This window comes from Amblyraja radiata, chromosome 8, assembly GCF_010909765.2.
Source record: "Amblyraja radiata isolate CabotCenter1 chromosome 8, sAmbRad1.1.pri, whole genome shotgun sequence".
In the NCBI taxonomy this organism is placed as follows: domain Eukaryota; kingdom Metazoa; phylum Chordata; class Chondrichthyes; order Rajiformes; family Rajidae; genus Amblyraja; species Amblyraja radiata.
In genome coordinates this window covers 64647715-64673862 of record NC_045963.1, presented here as the reverse complement: position 1 = coordinate 64673862, position 26148 = coordinate 64647715, and the positions used below count along the sequence as shown (strand labels likewise).

General features: G+C 49.6%; 1 protein-coding gene across 3 annotated transcripts; it reads left to right on the top strand.

Moving 5' to 3' along the window:
• Positions 1 to 784: 784 nt before the first annotated feature.
• znf395 (zinc finger protein 395) lies at positions 785 to 25409 on the top strand. 3 transcript variants are annotated; one of them, XM_033026094.1, is made up of 9 exons: positions 785 to 913; positions 11176 to 11433; positions 13326 to 13558; positions 14447 to 14550; positions 15293 to 15477; positions 16291 to 16391; positions 22252 to 22516; positions 23136 to 23250; positions 24181 to 25409. In XM_033026094.1, the coding sequence occupies exons 2-9, from the start codon at positions 11182 to 11184 to the stop codon at positions 24312 to 24314; spliced, it is 1389 nt and encodes a 462-aa protein (XP_032881985.1). In that variant the 5' UTR covers positions 785 to 913; positions 11176 to 11181; the 3' UTR covers positions 24315 to 25409. The 3 variants fall into 3 exon arrangements, with proteins under 3 accessions (XP_032881985.1, XP_032881984.1, XP_032881986.1); XM_033026093.1 differs by lacking the exon at positions 785 to 913 and adding an exon at positions 5930 to 6082; XM_033026095.1 differs by lacking the exon at positions 785 to 913 and adding an exon at positions 5930 to 6082 and having other exon boundaries at positions 23136 to 23254.
• Positions 25410 to 26148: the final 739 nt, after the last annotated feature.

The window sequence follows — 26148 nt, the reverse complement described above, 5'->3', positions numbered from 1 at the left end:
CCAGCCCCGCTCTGGAGTAAAGGAGGCTGAGTGGTGATCTTATAGAGGGGTATAAAATCATGAGGGCATAGCTAAGGTGCATGCACACAGTAATTTTCCTAGGGTGAGGGAGGCTAAAACTAGAGTGCATAGATTTAAAGAGAGGGTATAGGGACCTGAGAGGAAATCCTTTTCACACTTACCTTTGTGAGTAAAGGAACGAGCTGCAGAGGAAGTGGGAGATGTGGGTACAGCAACATTTAAAAGATACTTGGACAGGTACATGGGGCTGGAATGTTTGAGTTAGAAAGAGAGGCTGGCTTGGCTAGATCTATTTCTCTGGATTAAAGGAGGCTTGGAATAGTTTGGAATGATGTGAGCCAGTCACAGGCAAATGGGATTTGCTTGGTTAGGCAACCTGATCAGCATGGAAGCGTTGGACCGAAGGGCCTGTTTCCATGCTGTATACTGTAAGTGTATGACTCTGACTCACTTAGATCATGTATATCCCCTTGTGGCCTGCTTGTATCCTCTTTATACGTGTGTTGCAAGTTGTTTGGTGTATGTCAACCGCTTTTTGTGTGCAGTCTATGAGTGGTTTATGAGGCAGTAATTGGCTGGGAGTGAGCCTGAATGACTGATGGGTCAAATGTCTTGGGTTATGTCAGGACATGTTGGTAGAAATGAGCACCGTCAGTGAACTGGCCTTGTGATTTTCCAGCCAGGAGGTGGAGCATATCAGCAGTAGGGAAGTTTTTCTATTTTGGAGCAGGGCCAAGGAAGCATTTGAATTGACTAATTATGAGGCATATCAGCCGATGAAACGAAAGCACGTAGTGTAGTAGCCAGGGTGCGAGTGGCTGCGTTTTAGTTCCAAGTGCTGCTTTTGAGGGTAAGCACTGAGGCGTGGACTCGAGAGGCTGCAGAGGCAAAGGTAAGAACAGTAAAGTTTGTGTTTTAGTGTTGTAGTTATAGACAGTGTTTTATTGTTATCTGTCCCAGACAAAACAGATAATTGCAGCAGCTCAACAAAATATGTAAACATAGTACATTGTAAACAATTTGATAAATGAGAAATATATATATATCACACGTACACACAAACACACGCGCGCACACACACACACACAAAACAAACAATTATCTTTCACCTTTAGTGCAGTTGGGAGGTAGTCGGGGCAGTGGTATGCTCCTCCTGCAGGCTGTGAGAAATCTGGGAATCATCCAATGTCCCCCTGGACTACACCAGAGGGAAGAGTGTCCAACTGCGGCTGGTGAAAATAACCATCCGGATTTCCGAGAACATCAATGGTTGTGGCTTTCAAGTCGGTTGTAGCTTGTAGCTTTTAATTCAGATAAGTACGAGGTCTTGCATTTTGAGACATCAAACCAGGATAGGACTTCCCCAGTGAATGGTATCGTACTGGGGAGGGTTGTAGATCAGAGGGTCCTAAAAGTACAATATATACTTCTCTCAGTGGTGTCACATGCGACAGGGTGATGAAGAAGGCATCTGGCATGCTGGCCTTCATCGGGAAAGGCATTGAGTATTGATGACAGAGTGAAGAAAGCTTTCGACCCCAAACAGTGCCTGTCCACATTCTCCGGAGATGCTGCCTGAACCACTGAGTTACTGCTGCACTTTGTGGTTTCATTGTATAGAAGTTTGGATTTTATGTTGGAGTTGTACGTCGTGGAGTGTTATGTTCAGTTTTGGTCACCACCACTAGGGGAGGCACAGTGGCGCAGCGGTAGAGCTGCTGCCTGACAGCACCAGAGACCCAGGTTCAATCCTGACTACGGGTGCTGTCTGAACGAAGTTTGTACGATCTCCCCGTGACCACATGGATTTTTTTCTGAGTGCTCTGGTTTTCTCCCACACTCCAAAGATGTACAGGTTTGTAGGTTAATTGGGTTAGGTAAAATTGTCTCTAGTGTGTACGCGATGATCGCTGGTCGGCACGGACTCGGTGGGCTGAATGGCCTGTTTTGTTGCTGTATCTCTAAAGTCTAAACTCGTAGGAAATATATAATTAAGTTGGAATCGTGTGGAAACAAAAATGTTGCCAGGATTCAAGGCACTGCGCTATGGGGAGAGGTAAGGCAGGATAAGACTTTATTCCTTGCAATTCTATAGACTGGGGGGGGGGGGGGGGATCTTATAGAGGTATATCAGATTCAGATTCAATTTTAATTGTCATTGTCAGTGTACAGTACAGAGACAACGAAACGCATTTAGCATCTCCCTGGAAGAGCGACATAGCAAATGATTTGAATAGATAATAATAAGTGATAATAAGTGTCCGGGGGGTGGTGGGGTGATTGGCAGTCACCGAGGTACGTTGTTGAGTAGAGTGACAGCCGCCGGGAAGAAGCTGTTCCTGGACCTGCTGGTTCGGCAACGGAGAGACCTGTAGCGCCTCCCGGATGGTAGGAGGGTAAACAGTCCATGGTTGGGGTGAGAGCAGTCCTTGGTGATGCTGAGCGCCCTCCGCAGACAACGCTTGCTTTGGACAGACTCAATGGAGGGGAGCGAGGAACCGGTGATGCGTTGGGCAATTTTCACCACCCTCTGCAATGCCTTCCGGTCGGAGACAGAGCAGTTCCCATACCATACTGTGATGCAGTTGGTAAGGATGCTCTCGATGGTGCAGCGGTAGAAGTTCACCAGGATCTGAGGCGACAGATGGACCTTCTTCAGTCTCCTCAGGAAGAAGAGACGCTGGTGAGCCTTCTTGATCAGAGTTGAGGTATTGTGGGTCCAAGAGAGGTCATCGGAGATGTTGACTCCCAGGAACCTGAAGCTAGAAACACGTTCCACCTCCGTCCCGTTAATGTGGATGGGGGTGTGCGTGCCGCCCCTGGACTTCCTGAAGTCTACAATGAGCTCCTTGGTCTTCTTGGAGTTAAGGGCCAGGTTGTTGTCAGCGCACCATGCTGCTAAGTGCTGGACCTCCTCCCTGTAGGCCGACTCATCGTTGTTGCTGATGAGGCCAATCACCGTTGTATCATCCGCATACTTGATGATGGTGTTAGTACCATGTACAGGTGTGCAGTCATAGGTGAAGAGGGAGTAGAGGAGGGGGCTCAGCACACAGCCTTGTGGAACGCCGGTGTTCAGGGTGAGGGTTGAAGAGGTGTGCTTGTCTAACCTAACAGACTGGGGTCTGTTGGTTAGAAAGTCCAGTATCCAGTTGCAGAGGGAGGGGTCGATGCCCAGGTTACCGAGTTTGGTGATCAGTTTTGATGGTATAATGGTGTTGAATGCTGAGCTGTAATCGATGAACAGCATTCTTACGTAAGTGTCTCTGTTGTCGAGGTGGGAGAGGGCGGAGTGAAGTGCCGTTGAAATGGCATCCTCTGTACTCCTGTTCTTGCGGTAGGCAAACTGATAGGGATCCAGTGTGGGGGGTAGGCAGCTTTTGAGGTGTGCCAGGACCAGCCTCTCGAAGCACTTGGTGATGATGGGGGTAAGTGCAACTGGGCGGAAGTCGTTGAGGCTTGCCGCAGTGGAGTGTTTTGGCACTGGCACGATGGAGGTGGTTTTAAGGCACGTGGGGACAACTACTTGGGCAAGTGACAGGTTGAAGATGTCAGTCCAGACGTCTGTCAGCTACGCAGCACAGGCCCTGAGCACGCGCCCGGGGATGCCGTCAGGGCCAGCAGCTTTACGTGCATTAGTCCTACTCAGTGCCACGAATACGTCGTAGGGGGTGAGTGTGAGGGGTTGGTGATCGGCAGGTAGCACAGCCTTGATGGCTGTCTCTAGATTGTCCCTGTCGAAGCGGCCATAGAAGTGGTTAAGCTCCTCAAGGAAGGAGGCGTCGCTGGATGTGGGGGTGGTGTTGGAGGGTCTGTAGTCCGTGATGGCCTGGATGCCTTGCCACATGCGTCGGGGGTCGGAGTTGTTACAATCTGGAGGGGAATAGATGGTGTGAATGCACACAATCTTTATCCCAATATTGGGCAGAAGTAAAGGACGTCGGTTTAAGGTAAAATGGGAAAGATTTACGAGGAACCTGAAGGGCAACTTTCCCCTCCACGGAGTATGGTGTGTTTCTGGAACGAGTTGCCAGATAAAGCGGGTACAATAACAACTTTTAAAATATGTTTATGCAGGGAAATGGGTAGGAAATGTTTAGAGAACTGTAGGCGAAACGCGGGCACAATAAGATATCGTAAATGGATATCTTGATCAGCATAGATGATATGGGCCAAAGGGCCTGTTTCTGTACTGTATGGGTCAATGGCTCTAAATGAGTTACGGCGAGTGCGATGGACTAGGTCTGCGTGGCAATATGTGTAGGTGCGTGTCTACAGTAGTGCTTGAGGTTGTGCCTGGGTCTGTCTCTGGCTCTGTGTGTGGGTTTGTGCTTGGGTCTGTGTCTGGGGGAGTGTGTGGGGTTGTGCCTGGGTCTGTGTCTGAGGTTGTGCCTGGGTCTGTTTCTGGGAGAGTGTGTGGGATTGTGCTTGGGTCTGTGTCTGGCTCTGTGTGTGGGGTTGTGTCTGGGTGTGTATCTGGGGGAGTGTGTGGGATTGTGCTTGGGTCTGTGTCTGAGGGGAGTGTGTGGGGTTGTGCCTGAGTGTATCTGGGGGAGTGTGTGAAGTTGTGCCTGGGTCTGTGTGGGTGAGCACGTCTAAAGATCCTATATCGTTGAGCACGTCTGCACCAGCGCACACCCCAGTTCCCTGTACACTGGGAGGGCGGTACTAGGCCGCGATGTGAGACTTGGCACGTACGCTCCGAGCGTGTTCCTGCCGGCGCCAGGGGAGGGAGGAGCCAAGACGTCCATGTCCCGAAAAAAGAACACGGACTGCACGGAGCTGGTGTAATCTAAAGACACGCCTCCCCGTAACCGGGGTACAACCTGTACTCCGGGCCACGACCCCCTCACACCTGGCCTCGTAAACACAGAGCCGCGGAAATAACATGCTGACATTAAACCTTAGCGCGGCGAACGCTGCTCTGCTTCTATGTTTACAAACAGCAAGGTTTTATCCGGCCACAATCACTCGCCAGGGTTTCCCATGAATTAACGCTCCTTTCTGCGCTGTCGGCCACATTCCATTCCAAAATACCCATGTTCCCAATACAGCATCATCACAATCTTTCCCAAAGCCGGCTTCAGCCCTGATCAATCCCTTTCCCATCCCATTCCCCCTACAATTCTCATTCCCATTCCTGGGCTCCCTCTCTCATCCATGTAATGAGCTCTCTAGCATTTTACGTCAATCTCTCTCTCTTATCTCCTCGCCATCCTCTCTCCCAGGCGCTCTCTCTCCCACTCTCAGCCCCCTTCTCAATCCCTCTCCAATCTCCTCTCTCAGACCTTCTATCCCATCCTCCACTACCCCCCCCCCTCCTCTTTTCCCACGCCCACTCTCCCCCACTTCCTCAGTCCCTCACCTCCGAATCACAGTCCGTACCGCTCTCTACAACCCTCTCTTCCTCACTCTCTCTCCCATTCCCAATCCTCCCCCTTTTCTATTCTGTTCACCAGCCCTAGCCTCGTGGTTCCGCTGTTTACAACTGGACTTGGACAAATCACCTACAATACGCGGGACGGAGTTCCGCACGCCCCGGATCCGCAATCATATACGTTTTTGTTCTTGAAATTGCTGGTGCGGCCAGACATTTTCTTTCACTTTCTTTCAACCTTCTTAGTGTTTTTTCTAAATCTGCTTACGCGCGTTCTGAAAGAGATGACGAGATTTCGGTGTGCTCCGGTGGCTGCAGCGCCACGAGTAAATCCGAATTATTTCAGAAACCCACTCCGGGATCTCTTGTACCCACCCCCTCCACATCTGGCTCCAGTTAAAGCCGGCGAGTCCCGGGCGATTCAGATCGAGCGGGTTGTTGCAGAGACCGGCTGGCTGGCAGGAACATAGAGAAGCCAACAGTGGCAGAGTGATCTGGAAAAGTGACGGAAGAGATTGACGGAAGAGATTGTCGGAAGAGATTGTCGGAAGAGAGTGACCGAACAGAGTGACCGATCGGTGTCCCAAGGGAGATCGGCCGGAGGGAGTGTCCCGATAGAGTGGACGGAGACGGTGTCCGGAGAGCGGTACAAGCCCTTGCAGCGGCCGGCGTCTGTAGGAAAAGGTAAGTCAGCGCTAACGATGCCCGCGTTCGCACAGACCGGGAGCCGCTCCGCTGGGTCCCATCCACCCCCCCGACCGACCGGTCACTTTGAGGTAAACCGAAGCCGGGTGCCGGGCAGAGTAATATCACCGAGCCAGGGCCACCCCAGTCCGGTACACATCCCCGATCCCACGCTCCCTTCTCCAGTCCACACAGGGCACACGCCCACCTCACCGGCTCCTGCCCCGCCGAGGGCTACCGTGCAAAGTCCCCCCCAGACCCCCTCTTCCCCCCCCCAAAAAAAACTCCAGGCGCTGCAAATCTGATGAGGAAAAAAATAACAGAAAACAGGAAAGGCAGCATCTGTGGAACCTGGGCATTGGGTCAATGACATTCGAACCTTGCCCATAGAAACACAGGAGACTGCAGTCAGATGCTAGAATCTTGAGCAAGAGGCAAACTGCTGGAGGATCTCAGCGGGTCAGGCAGCATCTGTGGAGGGAGATGGAAGGGAAGTCCAAGGATCCTCACCCGGAACGCCACCCATTCCTTCTCTCCATAGATGCCGCCTGCCCCGCTGAGTTACTCCAACGTTTCGTGTTAACTTCGGTGGCCTGGAGACACGGGCTCGCCGCGAACCGAATCGCCGCCCATCCATTTCCTTCCACAGATCCCCTCTGGCCTGTTGAACCACCCCTATCTCGATCAGTTGTACAACTCTCCAAGATCCCGGTTCCTCTTGCACCTCCCCCACTCTTGCACCACGCCATCAGCAGACACAAGAATACACCGGCCACGTCTCTCTCTATCGCCCCCCCTCCCCTCTCGCCCCCCCTCCCCTCTCGCCCCCCCTCCCCTCTCGCCCCCCTCCCTCTCGCCCCCCCTCCCCTCTCGCCCCCCCTCCCCTCTCGCCCCCCCTCCCCTCTCGCCCCCCCTCCCCTCTCGCCCCCCCTCCCCTCTCGCCCCCCTCCCCTCTCGCCCCCCTCCCCTCTCGCCCCCCCTCCCCTCTCGCCCCCCCTCCCCTCTCGCCCCCCCCTCCCCTCTCGCCCCCCCCTCCCTCTCGCCCCCCCCTCCCCTCTCGCCCCCCCGTCCCCTCTCGCCCCCCTCCCCTCTCGCCCCACCTCCCCTCTCGCCCCCCTCCCCTCTCGCCCCCCTCCCCTCTCGCCCCCCCTCCCCTCGCCCCCCCTCCCCTCTCGCCCCCCCCTCCCCCCTCGCCCCCCCTCCCCCCTCGCCCCCCCTCCCCCTCGCCCCCCCTCCCCTCTCGCTCCCCTCTCGCCCCCCCCTCCCCTCTTCCCCCCTCCCCTAATGGAAGTTATTTGTTCCCTAGTTTCACCTTTGCTCTTAAGATACATATATAAGCCATGATATTTTAATTTAAATTAAAACTCATCTGCTACTGACATCTTGTAACTCTTCTTTGCCCATCAAATTTATTTTTAAGCCCCTCCCCCACATGCTTTCTATACTCCTGTAGGGGCTCTCGTGTTTTTTAGTTCTCCCCTGCCATTTGCTTCCTTTTTGGTTAATTTTTATTAAATTTTCAATGTTCTTTAACATCTAGAGTTCCTCAGACTTGCTGTTTTTGACTTTTCATGTTCATAAGTTGTAGGAGCAGAATTAGTCTACTCTGAAGTCTGAAGAAGGGTTTCGGCCCGAAACGTTGCCTATCTCCTTCGCTCCATAGATGCTGCTGCACCCGCTGAGTTTCTCCAGCATTTTTGTGTACCTTCGATTTTCCAGCATCTGCAGTTCCTTCTTGAACAAGGGTGAATGCACATAGTCTACACAATGGGCACCCACTACAGGCCGTCAATAAGCCAGAAAAATGACTATAGTTTTGTTGTTAACCAAATACATCACAGAGCTACAGAGCTATACAGGATGGAAACAATTCCTTTGGCACTCCTTGTCCATGCATGCCCAGTTTGCTTACTGGGCTAGTCCTGTATGCCTGCATTTGCCCCATATTCCTTCTAAAGCATTCCTATCATATATCTTTTAAAGTCTTAAATGTATGCGCTTCCATAGCTTCCTCTGGCAGCACATTCCAAGTAACAACTATTCTCAAAGTGGAAAAAAGTTGCTCCTGAGGTCCCCCTTAAATCTCTCCCCTCTTGCCTTAACTTTAGTTTTAGAATCGTCAATCCTGGAAAAATGACCAAGTATGGTCTCACCTAAAATTTTAGGGCTTCATCCTTATGTGCAAATGTTTGCACTTGATACCTTTCCAAAGGAAGACAAGTATACCAAATGCCTTCTTCACCCTGCCTCTCCACATGACTCACCATTGTCTCTAGTAGACACAAAATGGTGGAGTAACTGAAGAAGGGTTTCGACCCGAGACATCACCTATTCCTTGTCTCCAGAGATCCTGTTTGACCCGCTGGGTTACGCCAACATTTTGTGTCTCTCTTCTGTATAAACCAGCATCTGCCGTTCAGTCCATTGTCTTTTCCACCCATCTCTCCCAATTGGTGGAGGGGTGGAATCTTCCATGGACAGCTGCACATCAACTTCCCACCGGGGGGGGGGGGGGGTGGGGGGCTTTAAATTAATGCTAATGCATCCATGGGGGGGGGGGGGGGATATTAAGGAGTGGGATGAAAAGTTTGGTGGAAGGAGGAGGTTTTATTAAGTGTCCCCTTTGAGGAGATAAATCGAGGGAAGTACTTGGAAACTCTGTGCACAGTGGCGTAGTGATAAAAATAAAACTGGGGGTTGTCATGGACCAGAAATTGAGGAGTGCCAGTGTCTCCCAGTGCATGTAAAACCCGAGGACATTAGCGGTGGGTGACAGGTGAGAATTTGTAATCTCCTTGTGTGCCAACGTCAAAATGACCGCGTTGGAACAGAGCACATAGTGGTGGGGTTGTAGAATCATCGTCAGGGTGGGGAGAAGTACAGGCAGGCCTGGTGGCTGGGAGAGAGAATGGGGAATGTTCATTGTAGGGAATTCTGCAGAGCAGTCACAGCCTCCATATGCAGGAGAGGTTGAGAACCAGTTGGGGGTGAAAGCCATGACTGATCAGATCATGGGCAACAGGATAGGGAATTACATCCTTGGTTTTTTTTGGTTCATTTTCTGAATCCTGATGAGGATAAGGCTGGGATTTGTTGCCTCTGGAGATACAAGGGGCTGCAAATGCGTGATCTGGGGTAACGATATGCGGGAGGAACTCCGTGATTAGGCAGTATAGGTGGGGGGAGGAAAAACAAAAGAATTAACATTTTGGGTTGAGATCCTTCAGCAGGATCAAGAGAGTTGGAGGAGGGTGTTGGGGGGGGGGGGGGGTTAGCCAGTACAAAGAGGTGGGGCAGAGGCTGGATCAAGAGCTGTAAAGCAATAGGTAGATTAGGGTATGGAGAGGCTGTTTATCAGATGGAGTTAGGTGATGGTGAGAAGGAAGGTGAGAACATTGACAGATGCTGGGAGGTGAGTGGTGCAGAAGGGCTGCAGATTTAGACTTTAGAGATACAGCGTGGAAACAGGCCCTTGGCCCACCAATCAGCGACCAGCCCATGCACTAGCACCGTCCTGCACACTAGGGACAATTTACATTTTTTACTGAAGCCAATGAACCTACAAACCTGTATGTCTTTGGAGTGGGAGAAAACCCACATGGTCACAGGGAGAACATGCAAACTCCACACAGACAGCACCGTGGTCAGGAGTGAACATTGGTTTCTGTTGCTGTAAGGTGGCAACTCTACCGGTGTGCCACTTTGCCACCATTGTGGCATTGTGCTGATGATGGAATCTGATTGGAACCAAATAAGGGAGTTAAGGTAGGAAGGTGGGAACAGTTTTTGGGGGGTGAGGGGAACCAGTGGGAAGAGTGTGTGGGTGATCGACTGATGGGGGTGGGTGGAGGAGTGGAAAGAAACTGGATGATAGGGAGCTGGGGAATGTGGTTGAAAAGGAGGGTGTGATAGGTCCTGAGATCAGAAGGAGAAGGGGACGGAAGTAGGGGGTTACCTAAAATTGGAGAATTCAGTGTCCATGCCATCGACAAAGACCACCCAGGCACATTATGAGATGCGGTTCCTCTAGTTTGCTTTTGGCCTCGCCCTAGTAAAGGAGTAGGGTGATGATAGACAGAATGGTATGGGTTTAGATTTAGATTCAGCTTTACTATTGTCACATGTACTGTACAGTGAAATGCATGTTATCCTTGAATACAATAGTAGAGCAAAGGGGAAGATGCAGAGTACAGAATATAGTTCTCAGCATTGTAGTACACCAGTTCAATAGACAATCCAATGTTCGCAATAGGGTGGAGGTGAATTGGAAAAGCACCCCAGCTAATGGTAGGACTGTCCAGCAGGCTGATTACTAAGAGGAAGATGCTTTTCCTGAGTCCGCTGGTGCATGCTTTCAAGTTGTATCTTGGCGTGTGACGATGGAGTGCGATGTCTTTGATTATGTTGGCTGCTTTTCTGAGGCATTGTGATATGTAGATGGAGTCGGTAGTGAGGTGTCTGGTCTGTTTGATGGACTGGGTTATATCCACAACTCTCTGCAATCTCTTGCAGATTTGGGCAGAGCTGTTCTCAAACCAAGGTGTGATGCAACTCGTGGGCTGGTGTGGGTTTAAGTCAGGCTGCCTTGGCTTGGTCTTGGCTCTGATACATGCACATGGATACAAGTTGACTATCAGAGTCCAACAGCACAATAACTGGCCCTTTTGCCCACTGCGGCTGTGCTGACCACCAGCCACCCATTTGCACTAATCCCACGCTAATCCCATTTTATCCTCCCCTCATTCCGATCAACTCCCCCCTACACCACCATCCAACTACACACTAGGGGACATTTACAGTGGCCAATTAACCTACTGACCCGCATGTCTTCGCGATGTGGGGGAATCCGGGGCAAGCTCACACGATCACGGGGAGAGCATGTAAACTCCACACAGCCAATACGGGAAGTTGTAATCAAACATGGATCACAGGAGCTGTGAGGCAGTGGCTCTACCTGCTGCACCACTATGCTGCCCTTAACATACCGCTGAGGGTCTCGTCTGAAGTTAGATGATGTGGGCTGGATGCAGGAGTTTGCTGACTGTCCAGCCCAAGCCTAACACTGTGCCCTGTCTTTACCCTCATCGCCGCAGGGCAGAATGGTCAGCGTGCTGTCAAGACGTCTGGGAAAGCGCTCCCTGCTGGGCGCCCCCGTCCACACCCCCAACCCTTCCGGTGATGGAATGCTAATCCCTGGCCTGATCCAAGCATTCCGGCTGGACAGCGGGAATGGCAACACCTCGTACACAGTGTCGTTTGAGGATGGCCGTTTCATGGAGTACAGCGAGGACAACATCATTGGCCCAGGCTTCCAGAGCGTGACACACTTCAAACTCCAGCCCGGACAGAAGGTAAGTTCACTCCACGCCTGCCCTGAGGTCTGTGGGTCATCTACTTGTGGGAGGGGGGGGGGCGGTGAAAGCAGTGGAAGCAGGAGCTCAAGGTAGAGGAACTGAGGGCAGTAAGGAAGTGGAATTAAGCCAGCATGGCCATTGAGTATAAGACTCAAGAAGCCGAGTTTCAGCTTTATAAAACTTTGGTTAGGCTGCATGTAGAGTATTGTATGCAGTTCTGGTCACCCCATTACAGGAAGGATGTAGAGGTTTTAGAGAGAGTGCAGAAGAAGTTTATGAAGATGCTGTCTGGTTTAGAGGATATTAGCTATAATGAGAGTTTGGACAAACTTGGATTGTTTTCTCTGGAGTGTCAGATATTGAAGGGAGACCTGATAGTAATTTATAATATTAATAGGCCAAGTGGGACCCATTGGGCCCCGTCCCCCAAGGCAATATTCCACCACTGACCCATAGCCCCCAACTGCGCAGTCGTGGCTGAGGGGTTCCCGTTGTGATGCCAGAGATCCCCATTGAGACGCGAGTCACGGCAACCCTCCCCAACTGTGCCTCGCCCAACCCCCCTACTCTACCTCCTCACCTCCCCCACTGCCCTCCTCTCCCTCTGTCCCCCATTGCATCTATCCCCCACTCCCCTCCCCTCCTCTCCCATTGGGCCCGCTCCCCCAACGCAATATTTCACCAAATTGTGCATGCGCGACTGCCGCATTCAAAGTTGGCCAATGTCGGCTGAAATTAAGTTAAAGTTAATAAAGTGAATAGAGGACCCGTGGAGGTGTTTGTAAAGTAGAAGGAAACTTACCCGTGGAGCCGTTAGGTCCCCGTTGTGAGGCCAGGCAAGTACACGTGGAAAAAACACCATGCCGTTTTTATTTTTTAATTAAATTCGGGATCCCATTGTGACGTCATGACGTCATACTCTGCTGACGGGCAGTGCAAGTGGAAATGTTATTTTTGTAAAAGTGTTTTTTGTAATGTTTAAAATGTGAATAACTTGCAAAATATAACACCAATCTGAACGAAACTTGCTTCAGCACATCCCAGGACAATGGGGAGTAAGGTGGGCCAAAAATGATAGCACTATCATGTACCGTATTGACATAGTTTCGGATTCACACACATATGCAAGCACGTATGCACGCATGCATGCATGCATGCATGCATACAAACAAACAAGATGAGACTTTTAGTAATATATACTAGACCAAGTGGGATCCGTTGGGTCCCTGTCACATGGGAGGCCTGGTCCCCCAACGCAACCCGTTCCCCAACGTAAGATTCCACCACTCACCTGTTCCCCAACACAACCCATTTCTCCAACGCAATATTCCACCACTCACCCATAGCCCCTAACTGTGCTGGTCGGCTCTCTCATTTTAAACTTTAAAAAAAAAAATGCGATTTCACTAATATTTTTGTTATTCTTTAATGTGATGCCACCGACAAGGCCATCTTTTGTTATCCAAATCTTATCATTAAACTTTCAATTTAGAGAGGAATTAAAAGGCTTTGCAATCACATTTGTGCTGGGTTAGGCTGTCAGATTCTTCCCCTGAAGGACATTTGCTGCCAAGGATTCAGTGTCCTGGGATAGCATCATTATAGCCAGTAGGGCTACAATTTCATTGTGATGTAATAGCTGCTAGCTGCCAGTGCAGATGTGAAGAAATCCTTCTCAAAGTGGGATTTTGTGAAGCTAAAAATGTTAATAACTTGTAAAATATAACAGCAATCTGAACAAAACGTGACACAACCCACCAGGTGAGACCCCAGCACCCCATCATTCATGCCCCTGCCGAACGCCTCTCCCCGCGCCTCTTACCCTGACCTAATGTCTGCAAGCCACCCTGCCCTGGCTGCTGAGGTTGACCTTCCTCTGTCTCCCCCAGGTGTACCTGACGCACGGTGGCCGTGAGTACCCAGGGGTGGTGGAGCAACACAACCATGTGGACAACGAGGTCCGGGTCTACGTCCGGGAGCTGGACCTGCGCTCCCTACGGCGGGCAGAGGACGTGCGGCTGGGCGAGAGCCGCAGGTCCCCCCGTCTCCAGGAGCTGGAAAGGGAGCACACCAAAGCCTCTCCCAGCGCCCCCTCCTCTCAGACCATCGATGTGCCCCCAAGGTAGGTCAGCGGCCAGAGGGGAGAATTGCGGTGGGACGGGGAGTGGGAATGGGGGGTGTGGCCGGAGTCTGGGAGGGAATGGAATGTGGACACTGGCTCATTTGGGTCCAAGAGGAGAGGACGAGGCTGCAAACCTTCACTGCCATCGCTGGACATATGTGGGAGTCAGAGGGAGAGGAAGCGGGGGTGCGCTTATAGAGAGAGTTTGAGGGGCTCTGTAGGATGAGGGATGGGTTAATGGAGATTGGGTGGTCAGGGGTTAGCCAAGGGATCACTGGAGGGGGTGCAGGTGGCTGGGAGGGTCTAATGGGGGTCCCAGTGATTGGAGAGGAGGTATCTAAGGAGATGGGGGATATTGGGTTCCCAGGAAGTGGTGAAGGAGTGGCTAAAGGGGGTCTCTGGAGGGTCTAATGGTATCCCAGAGATCAGTGAGGGAGTGGCTGAGGGCTTATGATGGGATGAGGGAGGGGATATTGGGTTCCTATTAAGGGGGGGGAGGCTAAGGGGGGGGTGGTGCTAGAAGTTGAGGGGGAGGCTAATAGAGTCCCAAAGATCGGAGGGTGAGAGAGGGTCTGAGAGGGTGAGGGAGGGAATAATGGGGTCCGAAGAATTGGGGGAGGTGATGAGGAGGCTAAGCAGAATGGGGGGCGGGGGGGGGTCGAATGGAGTCCCAAAGATTGTAGCGTGAAGGTGCGGGGGGGAATAATGGGGTCCAGGTAATTGGGGGTGGGGGGGGTCTAGCAGGCTCCCAGGCTCACACGGCGCTCTGCTTTCATTCATCCTGTGTAGCAAGTTTGGGGCGGGCAGCTGGTGTTACTGGGTGGGCAGGTGTGTGGTGACCTCTGAGCTCTCCACGGCTCCACTAACTCTCCGTTCGGTCTCTGGCAGGGCTTCAGGCGCCGTCGACATGGACGAGATCATGGCGGCGATGGTGCTCAGCAGCCTGTCCTGCAGTCCCCGGCTCAACCCTCTGCTCAACAGCCTGGCTCCAGGTAGGGCCATCAGCGCGACGTCCCTGCCCACGCACTGATGTGGGCTCCTGTGTCAACAGTGTGTGCACGGATGCATGTGTGTGTGATCACGTAACGCATGTACGCAGGCATGGATGTTGACGGGTTCTCCCTGTGTGCGTGGGGTCCCCCTGGGGGTGTCCTTTCCTCTCTTTTATTAAAAAATAAATGTATTCAATTATTTACCACAATAAAACTTACAAAACAATCAATACCAACACACCCACCACCAAATACAAAAATAACCAAATATTCATGATCATAAGTGATCAAGTCTACTCCGCCATTCAATCATGGCTGATCTATCTCTCCCTCCTTGCCCCAGTCTCATGCCTTCTCCCCATAACCCGTGACTCCCGTACTAATCAAGAAGCTATCTATCTCTGCCATGAAAATATCCTTTGACGGCCTCCACAGCCTATTTTTCGAAATACTAAATATTAAAGAACTATATTACAATCCCGGTACAGGATGCATTCAACCCCCCACGGGGCCCAATGGACCCGGAAATGGTGCCCGTGAACTCCGCGTGTACCTTTATCGAGGGACACCCTGGCACGGACTTAACCCTGAAAAGAGGGCAGGCAGTCGGCTCAGGCAGAGCGCTATTCTGCCTGGCACAATGACCCACAAATGGTCAGCTTGGCCAGGCCCGGGAGCGTTGCCCATTCATTTGGGTGTTCGCTATGGAGTAACCTTCTTGTCTGCTTTTTCCCTATGGCAGCGTCGGCAGACTCTGGGATCGATGGGGGAAACGGGAGCAGCAGTGACTGTAGGAGCAGTAACTCCTCGTCTCCTTCGCCCCCACCACTTCCCCAGGCCCTTGCACCAGGGCAGGGAGATGACGGTCTTGACTTCCACATCCCACATCCCTTGCTACCGGAGGAGCCAGCTCCTCGGAAAAGGAAGGTACGGATTACAGCTGGTGTCACGGAGTGTAGAGTGTTTATATACACTATATACATCCGGAGACTGAAATTCTTGCTTACTGAAGCTTTACAGGCATAGTGACAACTTATAGAGATGTGTAATATCAGGAGAGGAATGAATAGGGTGAATGTGCACCGTCTTTTCCCCCAGGGTGGGGGAATGCAGAACTAGAGGGTATGATTTAAGGTGAGACGGGAAAGATTTCATGAGAACATGAAGCCCAAATTTTCCACACGGAGGGTGACGAGCTGCCAGAGGAGGGGGTTGAGCCAGGTAGAATAACATGAAGGAAATTGGGATACGAAAGGTTTGTAGGGATATGGGTGAAGTTCAGGCAAATGGTTTGTGTAGACTGGCATCTTGGTCGAGATGGACAAGTTGGGCCGAAGGGCCCATTTCCATGCTCTATGACCCTGACTATGAATCTATATGCATATTTACCATAAATGAATAGCTATACTAGGTAGACCATGCTCACCACTATACACCTGTAGACGTTTGATAAGAGTATTTAGCAACATGCTGAATCTCCTCAAACGTCTGAGGAACTAGAAATGATGGTGAGCTGGGTGGGAGGGTACTGTACTGTGGAGGAGGATATCTGTGGGAGGAGGGCGACCTCCTGGCTGGAAGGAGTTCAGATCAGTGCTGCAGGGTCGGGAGTTGGGTGAAGCAGCTGGGATGAGGGTTTCACTCAGTGACTGCAATGCTGGGGATACATGGGGCTTACCTCAGCTAAATGTGGAGATAGTTTTCAGGTGCCTAATGTCCTCTTCCTTTCCTCTCTCGCAGAACTCGCTGAAGCTCCTGTATCGCTGTATGTGGCCCCACTGCCAGAAATGCCTCTCATCCACTGTGGGAATACGGAGACACATTCGAACCATACACCTCGGGTAAGGCACTGCTCGGGGAGAGAATGAAACATAGAAATTAGGTGCAGGAGTAGGCCATTCGGCCCTTCGAGCCTGCACCGCCATTCAATATGATCATGGCTGATCATCCAACTCAGTATCCCGTACCTGCCTTCTCTCCATACCCTCTGATCCCCTTAGCCACCAGGGCCACATCTAACTCCCTCTTAAATATAGCCAATGAACTGGCCTCGACTACCCTCTGTGGCAGGGAGTTCCAGAGATTCACCACTCTCTGTGTGAAAAAATAACCTTCTCATCTCGGTTTTAAAGGATTTCCCCCTTATCCTTAAGCTGTGACCCCTTGTCCTGGACTTCCCCAACATCGGGAGCAATCTTCCTGCATCTAGCCTGTCCAACCCCTTAAGAATTTTGTAAGTTTCTATAAGATCCCCTCTCAATCTCCTAAATTCTAGAGAGTATAAACCAAGTCTATCCAGTCTTTCTTCATAAGACAGTCCTGACATCCAGGAATCAGTCTGGTGAACCTTCTCTGCACTCCCTCTATGGCAATATGTCCTTCCTCAGATTTGGAGACCAAAACTGTACGCAATACTCCAGGTGTGGTCTCACCAAGACCCTGTACAACTGCAGTAGAACTCCCTGCTCCTATACTCAAATCCTTTTGCTATGAAAGCTAACATACCATTCGCTTTCTTCACTGCCTGCTGCACCTGCATGCCCACTTCAATGACTGGTGTACCATGACACCCAGGTCTCGCTGCATCTCCCTTTCCTAGTCGGCCACCATTTAGATAATAGTCTGCTTTCCTGTTTTTGCCACCAAAATAGATAACCTCACATTTATCCACATTATACTGCATCTGCCAAACATTTGCCCACTCACCCAGCCTATCCAAGTCACCTTGCAGTCTCCTAGCATCCTCCTCACAGCTAACACTGCCCCCCAGTTAGTGTCATCCGCAAACTTGGAGATATTACCTCTATCCCGCCTGCTACACACTCCCAGGCCATGGGTTAGACATAGAGTAAAATTCCCTTTGCAGCATCCCATTAAACCCTTCCAGGATCAAACGGCATATGAAGCTCCTTCTACATTGTCCCATCACACACTCGCAGGGCACAGATTAATCAGTGAAGCTTCCTCTACACAGTCCCAGTGCACACATCCATGGTCAGTCATGTAGGTTTTCACACTGCATCTCTAAACTAAATTAAACTGGTTCCTCGTGGACTTGAGGAAAAAGTGGGTAGGTTCTCTTTGGAACCGTTTGAGGGCATAACAGATGAATGGAAATATACAAAAGTGTCAACCTTTAGTAAAAGTGATTATGTCCAGGGGTAGATGGCACAGATTGAAGGAACTGAGGGCAAATAGGAAGTGAGAAGTGACCTGCAAGAACACAAGAAATAGGAAAATGAACAGTCAGCCCCTCAAGCCTGTCATACTATTCACTATGATCATAGCTGATCCACACTGGACTCAACTCCTCTTCGGTATCATTTCTGACATTGGGAATTCATCCCGAGTTTATTATGCATTCCGTACTCAGTAATCTAATAAAAGTAGGAAGGAAGCTGCTCGTGAATCAGTTGGTAGTTGCTTTCAAGCTTGTATATCTACTGCCTGACAGTTGAGGCAAAAGTGTGTGGTCCTTGATTATGTTTGAAGCTTTCCAGCAGCAGCATGTAAGTGAGGATGGGGTAGGTAGGGAGGGTGTTTTGTTTGATAGATTGGGCTACATCCACAACTCACTGCAACTTCTTGGGGTCTTGAACGAGCTGTTGCCAAGCCGAACTTGTGTTAGTAGTGCTTTTATTTACTTATCACATGTGCAAACACACAGTGAAGTTGTTTTCTTACATACAGTTCAGAAAAGTATTGCCTTTTTTTAAATTTTATTTTTTTTATTAGAAATACAGTAAATTACAGTAATACACATCACATATATCTTATTACATTTTGTTGTACCGTTTCATTTTTCGAGCTTTAAAAAAGGTAGAAATAAAAGAAGTAAGGAAAGTGAGCAAGAATCGTGAAGGTGCAGGAAAGTGTTGGGAGAAGAAAGCCCCTTGGGGAAGAAATTAGAGAAGGAAGTAAAGAAAGGAAATAAGACCCTAGAAAGAAAAGAAAAAAAAAGGAAAAACAATCGCTCTATTGTAACACAAAACTCCGCAAAAAAGGATATACCAACCGTGTTTTAAAAAAAAAATTATTTTATACCCCCGTTACCAGATCCTGATACCATTTATATTTTAAATGGAACGAAATATTTGAAATCTTCACTGGCAATTGACTGGCAATTAATTCTAAAAGGGTTGACGGTGGATATGCAATGGAAGACATTTAAAGACTGCATGGATGAACTACAAAAATTGTTCATCCCAGTTTGGCAAAAGAATAAATCAAGGAAGGTAGTACATCCGTGGATAACAAGGGAAATCAGGGATAGTATCAAAGCGAAGGATGATGCGTACAAATTAGCCAGAAAAAGCAGCATACCGGAGGACTGGGAGAAATTCAGAGACCAGCAGAGGAGGACAAAGGGCTTAATTAGGAAAGGAAAAATAGATTATGAAAGAAAACTGGCAAGGAACATAAAAACTGACTGCAAAAGTTTTTATAGATATGTGAAAAGAAAGAGATTAGTTAAAACAAATGTAGGTCCCTTGCAGTCAGAAACAGGTGAGTTGATCATGGGGAACAAGGATATGGCGGACCAATTGAATAACTACTTTGGTTCCGTCTTCACTAAGGAAGACATAAATAATCTGCCGGAAATAGCAGGGGACCGCGGGTCAAAGGAGTTGGAGGAATTGAGTGAAATCCAGGTTAGCCGGGAAGTGGTGTTGGGTAAATTGAATGGATTAAAGGCCGATAAATCCCCAGGGCCAGATAGGCTGCATCCCAGAGTACTTAAGGAAGTAGCTCCAGAAATAGTGGATGCATTAGTAATAATCTTTCAAAACTCTTTAGATTCTGGAGTAGTTCCTGAGGATTGGCGGGTAGCAAACGTAACCCCACTTTTTAAGAAGGGAGGAGAGAGAGAAAACGGGGAATTACAGACCAGTTAGTCTAACATCGGTAGTGGGGAAACTGCTAGAGTCAGTTATTAAAGATGGGATAGCAGCACATTTGGAAAGTGGTGAAATCATTGGACAAAGTCAGCATGGATTTACAAAAGGTAAATCATGTCTGACGAATCTTATAGAATTTTTCGAGGATGTAACTAGTAGCGTGGGTAGGGGAGAACCAGTGGATGTGGTGTATCTGGACTTCCAGAAGGCTTTCGACAAGGTCGCACATAAGAGATTAGTATACAAACTTAAAGCACACGGCATTGGGGGTTCAGTATTGATGTGGATAGAGAACTGTCTGGCAAACAGGAAGCAAAGAGTAGGAGTAAACGGGTCCTTTTCACAATGGCAGGCAGTGACTAGTGGGGTACCTCAAGGCTCAGTGCTGGGACCCCAGCTATTTACAATATATATTAATGATCTGATGAGGGAATTGAAGGCAATATCTCCAAGTTTGCGGATGACACTAAGCTGGGGGGCAGTGTTAGCTGTGAGGAGGATGCTAGGAGACTGCAAGGTGACTTGGATAGGCTGGGTGAGTGGGCAAATGTTTGGCAGATGCAGTATAATGTGGATAAATGTGAGGTTATCCATTTTGGTGGCAAAAACAGGAAAGCAGACTATTATCTAAATGGTGGCTGACTAGGAAAAGGGGAGATGCAGCGAGACCTGGGTGTCATGGTACACCAGTCTTTGAAAGTAGGCATGCAGGTGCAGCAGGCAGTGAAGAAAGCGAATGGTATGTTAGCTTTCATAGCAAAAGGATTTGAGTATAGGAGCAGGGAGGTTCTACTGCAGTTGTACAGGGTCTTGGTGAGACCACACCTGGAGTATTGCGTACAGTTTTGGTCTCCAAATCTGAGGAAGGACATTATTGCCATAGAGGGAGTGCAGAGAAGGTTCACCAGACTGATTCCTGGGATGTCAGGACTGTCTTATGAAGAAAGACTGGATAGACTTGGTTTATACTCTCTAGAATTTAGGAGATTGAGAGGGGATCTTATAGAAACTTATAAAATTCTTAAGGGGTTGGACAGGCTAGATGCAGGAAGATTGCTCCCGATGTTGGGGAAGTCCAGGACAAGGGGTCACAGCTTAAGGATAAGGGGGAAATCCTTTAAAACCGAGATGAGAAGAACTTTTTTCACACAGAGAGTGGTGAATCTCTGGAACTCTCTGCCACAGAGGGTAGTCGAGGCCAGTTCATTGGCTATATTTAAGAGGGAGTTGGATGTGGCCCTTGTGGCTAAGGGGATCAGAGGGTATGGAGAGAAGGCAGGTACGGGATACTGAGTTGGATGATCAGCCATGATCATATTGAATGGCGGTGCAGGCTCGAAGGGCCGAATGACCTACTCCTGCACCTAATTTCTATGTTTCTATGTTTCACAAAATTATTTAAAATAAAACTTGTACCAAAAGCAGAATGGATCATTTTTGGAATATCGGAAGGTAACCCCGAATTAAATGTGTTTCAAAAGAACTTACTTAATTACGGGCTAATAATGGGGAAAAAAGCTTATACTCAAATTTTGGAAAAATGTTCCAATACCAACAATAAAAATGTGGATTTCAAACATGTTCGAAACACTACACTTGGAAGAGATGAGACTCCTCCTAGCAGGCAAAGCAGACCACTTCCAAAAGACGTGGTCTGCATTTACGGAACTATTACAAGCATAAGGTGCAATAGTAATTTAAAAGTATTGCCATACATATGAGCATCCCCGTGGGAGAAAATTGGACTTTATTACTTCCCATCACAGTGAGGGATGTGGGGTGCTGCTGTGGTGGATGTTTATAGTAAATGTTATTTTATGTGGCTGTATGTTGTATGGTCACTCAAACTTCACTGTACCTTAATTGGTACATGTGACAATAAACTGACTGTTAAACCTTAATGTGTATATAAGTGTATATAAATTGTCCACTGAGCCACATGTAAGAGGCGGCCGGTTTTGGCGCCATTTCTCAAGGTCTAGTGTGCGTTCTAGTTGTTATGAGCGGTGCCCGTTCCAGGCGAGCCCCAGGCTGCTGCGGGCCTCTAGCCATCGCCTTCCTTGAATGTGACGTCCCTAACCTCGCCCGTCCACCTTTGTGTCCCGAGGGTGCCTTCCGCGGCTGAGCCTGGGTTTCGCAGTAGGCAAGCCACAGGTTCCCTCCTCTCCCACTTTGGATTTTATCATGTGCTAACCGATATTCCTTTTATCATGTATCTGTACGCTGTGGATGACTTGATTTGTAATCATGTATAGCCTTTCCGCCGACTGGTTTGCATGCAACAAGAGTGTTTCATTGTACCTCGGTAGGGAGTTCCCACCACTATGTAATCCCGTGCTACCTGCTCCATGGTCGGAAAGTCGGCGACTAAACAGTCTCCCCCACCTGGTTTGCCAGGTGAGGAGGAGGCTGTGGACCCCCAGCAGGACCAAAAACAAGACCTGTCAAAGGGCGGATGAGCTCCTAGCAAGCCAACGGCCATCCACACTTCAGTAGAAATTGCGATCACTGTCATACATAGCATTGTAAGGCACGGTGCCCGTTGATGTTTTCAACTATGATGATGATGATGATGATGATGATATTGGTACACGTGACAATAAACTAAACTCAAACTCAACCTGGTACTTTCCGATCGGATGGTTTCTATGATGCATCAGTAGAGGTTGGTGAGAGTCATTGGAGACAAGCTGAACTTCCTAGGTCTCTGGGGGATGATGTGACTGTAGATGGGGTTGGGGTGGTGTGTCTTGACTGTACTCCAGAGTTTCAGATGTGATCCCTGTTGCTTTGCCCCTGACAGCCGCAGTGACTCGGAGCACAGTGACGGTGAGGAGGATTTCTATTACACCGAGATCGTGGAGAATGCGGAGACCGTCTCTGAAGCCCCCAGCGGCCAGCACTGCACTCCTCCTCTCACCCCTCCGCAGTGCCAGCAGTTGGCAGTCAGCCCGCAGCCCCTCAACAGCCCGGATGTGCTTCCAGACGACCTGGTCCGCAGCACGCCCCTTCTGAGCCGATCGGCCCCAAGCTGCTTGAGGCAGGTCTATGTGGACCACACCTACCAGGTAGGACCAGCAGCCTAACAGTCGGGGCAGAGTGCCCTCTCCTTCCCGTTCTTGTCTTACCCCAGTCAGAGACCCCAGTACCCTCACTCTGGGGAAAGAGGAGATCATGGGGGTCAGGATTAGGCCCTGGGTATACTCACTTTAGGGGGGAGAGATCCCGGTGTGAGGGGGAGATGCGTACCCACACCTTTGGGGGAGATTCCAGGCCTTGGTGGGTGGACCCTTGGTGTCAGGGAAACCCCATTATCCTAAAGAAGTTCCTAGTCATCTCCTTTCTAAAGGTACGCCCTTTTATTCTGAGGCTCTGGGCATTGGGGGGTTCCCCCAATGGGAGACTCCAGGACCTGCATCAGTCAGAAACCCACTTCCCATACTGGGGTCCTCCTTCATCAAGGGGAGACCCAGGTGTCGGGCGGGACTCTGTGTGTGTGTGTGTGTGTGTGTGTGTGCGCGGAGAGACCCCGGTATCTTTGCTGTGATCGGGGTCTGGTCAGTTATGTGATTCGATCTCTTTCCACCTGAAGAAGGGTCCCCCGGCCCGAAACGTCACCAATTCCTGTTCTCCAGGGTTGCTACCCGAGCCGCTGAGTTACGGTGTGTCTGTCTCCTTCCACCACAGGTGTCCCCAGAGCACACCCGCACCTTCACCTTTGCCAGTCTCTCCAGCCAGCCGCAAGTGGCTGTGTTCCAGCCCCACATCATCTTCGCGTCGACACCGCAGATATTCCACGGAGGCAAGTAAGTGAAGGGGGTTATATTACGGGGTTTGGGAGACGGAGGGGGTGGTGAGTGGGCACCCGGACCACACGGCAGGGCACAGGAGAGGTGTTACTGGGTCCCAGTATTACAGGATTGGTCTTCCCAACTTGGGAAGTGATAAAAGGGACACACAGTGGTGGAGTAACTCAGCCGGTCAGGCAGCATTTCTGGTGAGCATGGACAGGTGATGTTTCGGTTTGGGACCCTTCTTCAGACTGATTGTAAAGACGGGGTGGGGCAAGAAAGCTGGACGGGGGGGGGAGGCAGGAAAAAGCATGACAGAGTTCAAGGCACTCTGCATGGCACCATCTGCATGGTGGTTTGAATAGGCGGATGGTTGGAACAAAGTCTGAAGAAGAGTATTTTCCCGAAGCCATATAACATATAGCAATTTACAGCACGGAAACAGGCCATCTCGGCCCTTCTAGTCCGTGCCGAAGACTTATTCTCCCCTAGTCCCATCTACCTGCACTCAGACCATAACCCCCAATTCCTTTCCCGTCCATATACCTATCCAATTTATTTTTAAATGATAAAATCGAACCTGCCTCCACCACTTCCACTGGAAGCTCATTCCACACAGCTACCACTGCCACAGAAATGTCACCTATTTATTTTCTCCAGAGATGACACCTGTTACTCCAGCATTTTGTGTCCATGTTTGGTTGGAACAAAGGCCAGAGATTTGTTTTAAATGTGTGAGATTAAAGGATTGAAGAGTTGCAAGTTGTGCAGCAAGAGGAAGGAATATGGGATGGGAGAAATAGGTGCAAGTTCAGGTGGGGGGGGGGGGGAGGAGTAAGATAGGGGTGGAGGGGAGGGTTGTTTTGGTGGTTACTTAAATTTGGAAAACTCAATGTTTAACTTGGGCAGTGGTAACTCTAGGATTTTTTTCTGGTTGACAGGAAGGTGCGCGGTGAAGCCAAGAAGTGCCGCAAGGTCTATGGCGTGGAGAACCGCAGCCAGTGGTGCACCGCCTGCAGGTGGAAGAAGGCCTGTCAGCGCTTCCATGACTGAGCGCTGGGGCTGGCTGGGGTAGACGGGTGGGGTCCCGGAGCCCACCTCCCTGCACTGGTCCCCATGAAAGGGGAACCTCCCCAGGATCAGGACTGAGTGGATTTGCCACCAGGATCAGGACTGAGTGGATCTGTGGGACCTGCGGACACGGACTGTGACGATATTCCGGCTGCCTGCTGACGGGGTTAGGACAATCTCTGGGGCAGCTGGACCAGCTGCAATGCATTGGCTGGGAGATCCTTCAGAGTACTTCCTCTGCATAGCCTATAAGGTTCTCCATTTCTGGACCTTGTTCTCCAAACCAAACTGAGCAGGGCTGCTCATGAGACAGACACCTCCTCACCGACTCTTGGAGACTTGGCCATGGTCCTCGGCATCTCCCAGCCGTACCACCACCAGTATACCTGTGCCATGCACGCAGTTGGAGCCGGGGATGGAGTGGGGACTGGATGAACCTGGACTGTTTTTTCTAGAACTCCTTGCGAGCTCGGTTTGTCAGGGACTCTGGTGCAAGCGTCTGAAAGCTGGTGGGCCTCCATGTGTCCACAGACCATCAGTGCAGTGTTGTAGAAAGGACAATGACGCTCCGGAACTCCACACTTGTTGCAGTCCCGGGACTCGCTGCCAGTTGTCAGGAGACACACTGACAGAAGTGACACTGTTACACAGGGAATTCCAAGCCATTGTTTCTGATGAGAGGTCGCCAACTTAAAGTATTTTGACTGTTTCATTTTAGCCTTCCAGATTTTGTTGATTATTAAGTTAAAACAAATATCTACTTTGTCCTCTGCATTCAACGTCATACAGCACAGAAACAGGCACTTCAGTCCAACACGTCCATGCTGACCAAGAGTCAATGCCCATTGAACCAGGTTCCATTTTCTCAGTATCTGCCATTTAAATCTAGCTTCTTTTCTTTCATTGGCTGTTCCAACAAAGGGTCTTGGACCCAACACGTTAACCCTGTTTCTACCTCCGCAGATGCTGTATAACTTTCTGAGTGTTTCCAGCATTATCAGTTTCTATTTCACTTTTACGCTCTCCATTAAGGCAGATTGCTGGTCTTCCTGTCACCCTTGTTGTGAATTGCAGTCAAAAACTTGGAATGTGCCGTTGGTAGTATTGAAATTGAAATTGAAATTGAAATAATTTAATTGCCACACAACCAAGGTCGGTGGTATTTGGGTTGCCAGCAGCGGTACAATAGTGGCTAACTTAATGGACTGGCATGCAAAGGCCCCAACTATTGGGCAGAAGGCACAGGTTCAAATTCCACCACAGCAGGTTAGAAGAATATGGAACATATTGGTAATATCAGTGAAGGTAATCATGGAAATACTGGAGTATTGTAAAAAAGGTCACTGGTTCACCGTTGTGTGCAGTTCTGGCTTCCACATTACAGGAAGGGTGCAAAGGCTTTGGAGGATGCATAAGAGTTTGAACATAATTCTGCCTGGATTAGAGAGTATTAATTATAAGGAGAGGTTGGACAAACTTGGATTCTATTATCTGGAGATTAGAGGCTGAGAGGAGATCTGAAAGAAATGTATAAAATTACGAGAGGCATAGATAGGGTAGACAGTCAAAACCTTTATTCCAAGGCATGATTGTCAAAAACTAGAGCATGTAGCATTAATGCCAGAGAGGGAAGATTTAAAGGAGATGCGTGGGGGCAAGTTTTTTATTTGGTGGTGGTGGAATCGGATATGACAGTGGTGTTCAAGAGGTTTTTAGATATGCACATGTACACAATATGGAGGGATATGGATCACATAAAGGCAGAGGAGATTATTTTAACTTGGCATTATGTTTGGCACAGATATTGTTTTGCCAAAAGACTTCTCCCAGTGCTTTAC

What these genes read in the sequence shown, in the direction of transcription:
- znf395 (XM_033026094.1), top strand. Translation starts at nt 11,182, where the DNA reads ATGGTCAGCGTGCTGTCAAGACGTCTGGGAAAGCGCTCCCTGCTGGGC. An exon ending in CAGCTCCTCGGAAAAGGAAG is followed by an intron (nt 15,478 to 16,290) that starts GTACGGATTACA and finishes CCTCTCTCGCAG; the next exon opens with AACTCGCTGAAGCTCCTGTA. An exon ending in ATTCGAACCATACACCTCGG is followed by an intron (nt 16,392 to 22,251) that starts GTAAGGCACTGC and finishes TGCCCCTGACAG; the next exon opens with CCGCAGTGACTCGGAGCACA.